Source organism: Lathyrus oleraceus, chromosome 3 (genome assembly GCF_024323335.1).
Source record: "Lathyrus oleraceus cultivar Zhongwan6 chromosome 3, CAAS_Psat_ZW6_1.0, whole genome shotgun sequence".
Taxonomy (NCBI): Eukaryota; Viridiplantae; Streptophyta; class Magnoliopsida; order Fabales; family Fabaceae; genus Lathyrus; species Lathyrus oleraceus.
The window spans coordinates 235,824,566-235,831,310 of NC_066581.1; the positions used below are offsets into that span (position 1 = coordinate 235,824,566).

The window sequence follows — 6,745 nt, forward strand, 5'->3', positions numbered from 1 at the left end:
TCCTTCCAAGCTAACACCATCAAAGAAAGTGAGTCAGTACAGGTAATCAGAATGAAACCTCCAGGTGGTATCCCACAAATAAAGTGGAACACCAGGCAAACCATCTCTGCAAGAGTCATATGAGCCCTCACAAAACAAAACTCAACAAACAGGTTAGAGAAACAAAATAGGGTAACCAAGAGTTTCCCCCAAATCAAAATGTAACCACATGAATCATGCCATTAAAATTCACAAAAAGCTCACAAAAAGCAACCAAGGGTAGGAGGCCTAAACCTCTTGTCAAACACATGCATCAAAGGGGTATCAAATTCACCCATAATACCTCATACATTTAGAGCATTCAAATTAAAGGCATAAAGATGATGGATATAGGGCAAACCTGATTGGAGAGATCGGTTGAAATCAAATGGCACAGCTGAATTTGCAAACCAATGTTAGGGTTTGCTTGAGCTGAAAGTGTGTGAGTCAGAATGAACCTTTCAGAGTTGCCTGGAGGTTGCTCTGAACTCTGTTAGCTCTTCTCTCACTATCTTTTTCCTCCAGCCAGGGTAATAGGAATAGAATGAAATTTTGTTTCACTGAAACTCTGAATTTATAACCTGATTTTTGTGGACCCGTGGGCTCAAATGAGAGAGGCTCAAGTCCAAAATTTTTCTTTTATTTATTTATTTTTTATTTTTTATTTATTTATTTATTTATTATTATTATTATTATTTTCTTTTTCTTTTTTCTTCGTTTTCCGTTTTTTTTTTTCAAAACACGTGGGCTTCGCCTAGCGAGAATGACAACTCATGAACAAACCTTTGCTCCTTCAAGATTAACGTTTTGACTGACGAATAGACCCCTGTTGGAAGTAACTTAAGTCTTTCCCTTGTGTTGACTGATCATCTAAATAGAACCCACAAAGTGTCCTGGATGATGTTCAAGCTTCTTGGAGCTAATCCCGATTGACATGATAAAATGCAATGTATCTAATGTTAAATGACCTAAAAATGAATGCGTGAATAAGGAGGGCAAATTTTGGGGTGTTACACATAGACTTCATGAATATAGGAATCACTCCCGAAATCCCATATACCATGGCCTTAATCACCATTTCAGTATAGTCCTCAGTAGTTTATTCTAGCAGTCAGCTTCGGCCTAAGCATCCTTTACGTAGGGGACCGATGAACATAAGTGAATGATCCAGTGCAATAAATAAAGAAAAAGGCAAATTCAGGGATAGGTGACCCTCACAAGATCATTTAAACCAAAAAGTTGTAAAAATTTGTTGCAAAAGAAAAAGAAAAAAATAACTCACCCACTGTTAGTTGGTTAAGAGGTATCTGGCGCTGAACTCGGTAGGGCGGATTACGATCTGATCCCCCACAACTGCATTTGGGTCGAATAAAAGGGTTTACACAGATTTATGTGCCATAAACCCCATGTTTAGAATCAGAATCACTAACAGGTCACTCTACTATGAAGCATGTACGGATAACAGGCTTAATGTGATTGCGCCTGAATGAAAATGACCCAAAAAGAGATGAAGAGGTAGGCCTAGGTATTGTGGGATAATATGGGTTGGTTAATATAGAATGGAGTTTATGTCCGTGTCTGCGGATAAGTGTCATCACGATATCCTTGGTTCACTCAGTTAGTACCTATCAACGCATCCCGACTTGAACTTAGAAGCCCTTTTAGCCCGAATCACTCGTCGATACCGATTTTTCTTCTTTAAGCTTTTAAGTGTTTTGCTTGAGGACAAGCAAGGGTTTAAGTGTGGGAGAATTTGATGACACTGAAATTCACTGTATTTTCGACTCCGATTTCACATGCATTTTAGTTGTTTTATTGTTATTTTGTTATGTTATTACTATGTTTTTCTTTGTTTTCAGGTTTTCAGTCTAATCGGAGCCCTGATCGAGAAAAGGAGCGAAAATGAGCTAAAAAGCCAAAAAATCAGCATTTTACACTTGTGGCTCCCACTGTGGCTGGCGACATGGCTCCAGCCATGACGTGTCCCAATCTCAACCTCTCCTCAACTGCCACGCCTTCCATGATCTCCACTTGGGCGCTGCACTTTACTCTTATGGCGGGGGCCATGATTTTGTGGCGGGCGCCACAAGAACAAAAATGTTTCCCTCCCAATTTCAAACTTAGGGGAATCCTTGTAATCTCCTTGTTTTTCTTGCCTATAAATAGAGCCTTGATTTCACTTGTTTAGGCATCCAAACTTAGTTACAACTAGGCATATATTAGTATTGTGTAAAAGTGGTAATCGCTTCACATCGGAGTGTTGCCACACTGTGTAATCGAGTCTGTAATCGAGTTTGGAGCAACTTTGGAAGGAAGTTTAATCCCTCCGATTGGAGCATGTTTTATTGCTTTACCTTTGTCTACTTTACTTTCCCGCACTGCCTTTACTTTACTTACTTTCCCGCACTGCCTTTACTTTGTTTACTTTCCCGCACTGCCTTTATTTTGTTTACTTTCCCGCACTCGCACTTTACTTTGTTTATTTCTCGCACTGCACTACTTTTATTTACTTTCCGCATTCACACTACTTTTATTTACTTTCCCGCACTCGCACTTATTACCTTTTATTTATCCGTTTTTATGATAAAAATCAAAATGCATTTTTACTTTACTATGTCTTGCTAAACCTATAAAGGTTAAAATATAAGGATCGTAATTGAACCGATAATCTGTACAATTGCTCGTAGAAACACTTAAGGGCTATTTTGACTTTCAACTTAAGTTTTCTTGCACTTAATTTCCGTTGGGTAAGATCGAAAGTTGTCCGACGTTTGTTTAAACTTAGTTGTTTTTAACTATTTCAAATACAGCGAAAGCGCTTTGTTTAGTTCATTAGGAGTTTTAAACTTAAAAAGAAAAGTGATTTTAAAACTATTTTCGGACGCGTTTATAAGTTTAGAGTCTGGTTCGCGAGAACCTCTTTTGGTTAAGAAATCCAGGTCAAAATACTTTTCAACTTAGTCAAGACACTATATTTCTTAAAAATAGGTTTACTACTCTAACGCAATGCGCGCCTTTTTATAAGTGACAATAAGAGGGTTTGATTAGGGAGTACAACTCGGTTCTGAATACGCGAAAGCGATAGTTCCCGTTAAATTGGTTCTTTTCAAAGTAGGAAACACTGCCCATAAGTAATTCTATTAGCAAGTACTTGGATTATTAATTGATTATGTGAATTACATCCGAACCTGTCTTTATTAATTGAATTTAATTTAATACTTTATTTTTTCATTGTGCATTCTCAAAAACCCTACTTCGATTACCTTAGATAAACACCGTAACAATAGATAACGATAGATTGACATTTGGTCTCTGTGGATTCGACAATCTTTTATATTACTCTGACGCGTTCGTATACTTGCGAAAAACACGCATCATTTTACAAAGTCTTTCGGTACACAAAATAAAAATTAATGTTAAAAACTAACTATCGAAACTCTTTTGAAAAATCTTCTGATATACAAAATAAAAGAAAAAAATATTAAAAAATTAATTACCGAAACTCTTTTGCAAAGTTTTTTCGGAATATAGTAAAAATTAAAAAATATTTTTAAAAAAAATAATAAATTAATTAAAAATATACAAGGGAAAAGTTGATTTTTTTTATATAAAATATAGGGGTATAGAAACAAAAATGGTATAAGATAAAATTTTCAAATACTAGGATTGCATCTATTTAGCTTAAATCATTCGATTTTCTATGCTTTTTGACTTAAGGGCTCAAAGACAAAAATATAATAAAAATTAAATCATTGAGGATAAGATTTTTTTTTGAGTTTTCCAATTTAATCATCTATCAAACACTTTACATCAAAATCTCAATATCCCTACAGAAAAATCTTTCTCACGAGCAAACAACCAAACATAACATCGTCAAAACTCAATCTGTATTGATCACTTGATATAAAAGTTGGCTAAACATTATTTAAAACGATCCGATCATCATCGATCATTAGATATCTCAAGGATATCATTGGACATAACACACACCTTTCTCCCATTCAACCAATATTCCTCCATCCCTTAAAGTTTTTCATGATGTTTATTTGACTTCTAATCCGGATAGCAAAAAATAATACCTATAAAACATCGATTTAGTCCTAATCAAAATCTCCAACCCACATGTTTTACCTTTAGGATGCTACTAGCTTAATTTTAAACATGAATATGACATTTTTTAGAAAACTTATGATATGTTAATCTAATTAAAAGCTAATATATTGATTAAATTTTATTTTAATATTTTGTAAGATATTTAAGAGAGTGTTATTACTACTTATAATATACTTGTCAATTTTAATTTATTTATAATAATAAATTTAAATATGTGAAAAATTAGTATAGGTTAATAAATTTAAATTATAGATATACAGATACATTTATTTTGATAACTTGTAGTTTGAATTTTTTTAAAGGCAAAACATCTTCCAAGCCTAGTTTTGGTGAGGGGCTACCAAATAAATTGCAATCTCCTAGTATTTATAGGACTAATTCACTCCGAGAAAAATGAATAAGATGCAATCTCCACCGTTAGTCAACTCAATCTTAATCAACGAAAACTAAAAGAACACGTCATCGATCCGCATGATTCCGCTCCTTCCAATCAGAACTCTTTTCTTAACCCTATATATAGTTTTCTCCACTTACATCAATCTTCAACCACTCGTTGTCAGCGATCACCTCTCTTTCGTTTTCACCACCAATTCAGTAACAATCAAACATCACCAATGGCTCCAACGAAGGCCGAGAAGAAGCCAGCCGAGAAGAAACCCGCAGCAGAGAAGTCCCCTGCAGAGAAGAAACCTAAGGCTGAGAAGAAGATCTCGAAGGAAGGAGGAAGCGACAAGAAGAAGAAGAAGTCCAAGAAGAGCGTTGAGACCTACAAGATCTACATCTTCAAGGTGTTGAAGCAGGTTCATCCTGATATCGGTGTCTCCAGCAAGGCTATGGGAATCATGAACAGTTTCATCAACGACATTTTTGAGAAACTCGCTCAGGAATCCTCCCGTTTGGCTAGGTATAACAAGAAGCCAACTATTACATCTCGGGAGATTCAAACCGCTGTTAGATTGGTTCTCCCCGGGGAGTTGGCCAAACACGCCGTCTCCGAGGGTACCAAGGCCGTCACCAAATTCACCAGTTCTTGAATTATCTGCTCTGTTATTATTCTCTCTATAGGGTTTAGCTTGATTTTTGTTGAATTAGTTTTTTTTAATGGAGCATTGATGTATATAATGGTTATAATCAATTTAAATGATATTTAAAATTCTTCACTTTTTATTTTTTGTTGAGGCCTGTCTTGTCATTTAGATACAAACTCACAATCCCATGATTAAAAATTTGGCGCATAATCCCTATATTTAGCACAGAACAGTGAGTGATTAAAAATTTGTAAAGAGGTATGTTTTGTTGTAGATATTTTTTCACTAGTTTGATTACATCAACATTTTGCAAAGAGGTGTGTTTTTTAGGTAGTAGTCCATTGTTCTAGTTTCATTTAGTTTGAAAGTTATTGACATACTTTCATATATAAGTATTAAATTCATTAGATTTAGAACAAAGAGAACCGGGAAGCTAGAACTTATAACAAGAATAGCAATAAGCCTAAAAAGTATTTCAAAAATAGTCTTTCTTTTAATATGTTTTGTCCACATATATTGCCTTGTAAATAATTATACATTCAATCACATTGTTTTCCAAGTTTTCAATGTTTAGAGTTGTGTAAACTTAAAATTGTCCATTTCAAGAGAAATGATATAATTTGAATGAATAATTCAAAATTGTTCATAGTTGGAGTTGTTTATTGTTTAGCAATATTTAGATAATTCTTTTTTTTCAATAGTGCAATTATATATATGATGATGATTTGGTAATGTTAGATTCTCCTCCGATTGTAAAGATGACCATGGAGTAAAAGATTATAAGAAAAAGTCAAAGATTATATTATCAAAGATATGCCTAAGGGGATGAAGGAAAAGTTTGATAAGTGCTGAAGTGAAAAATCAGTACTCTTGCACTTGGAAATGTTCTTGATGTTGAAAAAGTCATTGTTTCTTTATTATTTGGATGATCATTGTTTTCTTATTATTTAGAAATAAGTGGAAGATTTTACTACTTTATAGGGACCGTAATAAATGGGTTACAGATGATGTATCCAATGCTTTGGCTATATGTAAAAGCCAAAACAATATTCATTCCAACATTGAGAGCATTTTCAATAATTAGAGAAATACACTAGTGAGAGAAATTCTTAAATACAATGTGTATTTTATCTTTCCAGTAAATAAAAAGTCTTAGCAACTTTGTTTGTTATTATTCCGCATTTATATCGCTATTCCATGAATCTGACTATGAGGAAATGTTGCGTAGTTTCATAATAACTGGTATCAGAGCTGGTTAGTTCTTTCCGTTTTAGAAGCGATATAGAGGAGTCAGATTCGAGTGGGAGCGATGGCGGCAAACGAAGGAAAGGTAGAAATTGAGAAGTTTGATGGTGTGGACTTCAGCTTTTGGAAGATGCAAATAGAGGATTATTTGTATCAGAAAGGTATGCATGAACCTCTAACGGGCACGAAACCAACGACAATGGAGGACGGTGCCTGGACCCTTCTCGTTAGAAAAGCTCTTGGAGTCATTCGATTGACGTTATCTCGTAATGTTGCTTTCAACATTGCAAAAGAAAAAACTACGACTGATCTTATGAATGCTCTTTCCAGCATGTACAAAA

At 34.5% G+C, this 6,745-nt stretch overlaps 1 protein-coding gene across 1 annotated transcript; it reads left to right on the top strand.

Annotated features, from left to right (window-relative positions):
• Nucleotides 1-4,658: 4,658 nt before the first annotated feature.
• Nucleotides 4,659-5,291, top strand: LOC127126563 (probable histone H2B.3). The gene has a single exon (XM_051055510.1). The coding sequence runs from the start codon at nt 4,746-4,748 to the stop codon at nt 5,163-5,165; it is 420 nt and encodes a 139-aa protein (XP_050911467.1). The 5' UTR covers nt 4,659-4,745; the 3' UTR covers nt 5,166-5,291.
• The last annotated feature ends 1,454 nt before the right edge of the window (nt 5,292-6,745 follow it).

What these genes read in the sequence shown, in the direction of transcription:
- LOC127126563 (XM_051055510.1), top strand. Translation starts at nt 4,746, where the DNA reads ATGGCTCCAACGAAGGCCGAGAAGAAGCCAGCCGAGAAGAAACCCGCA.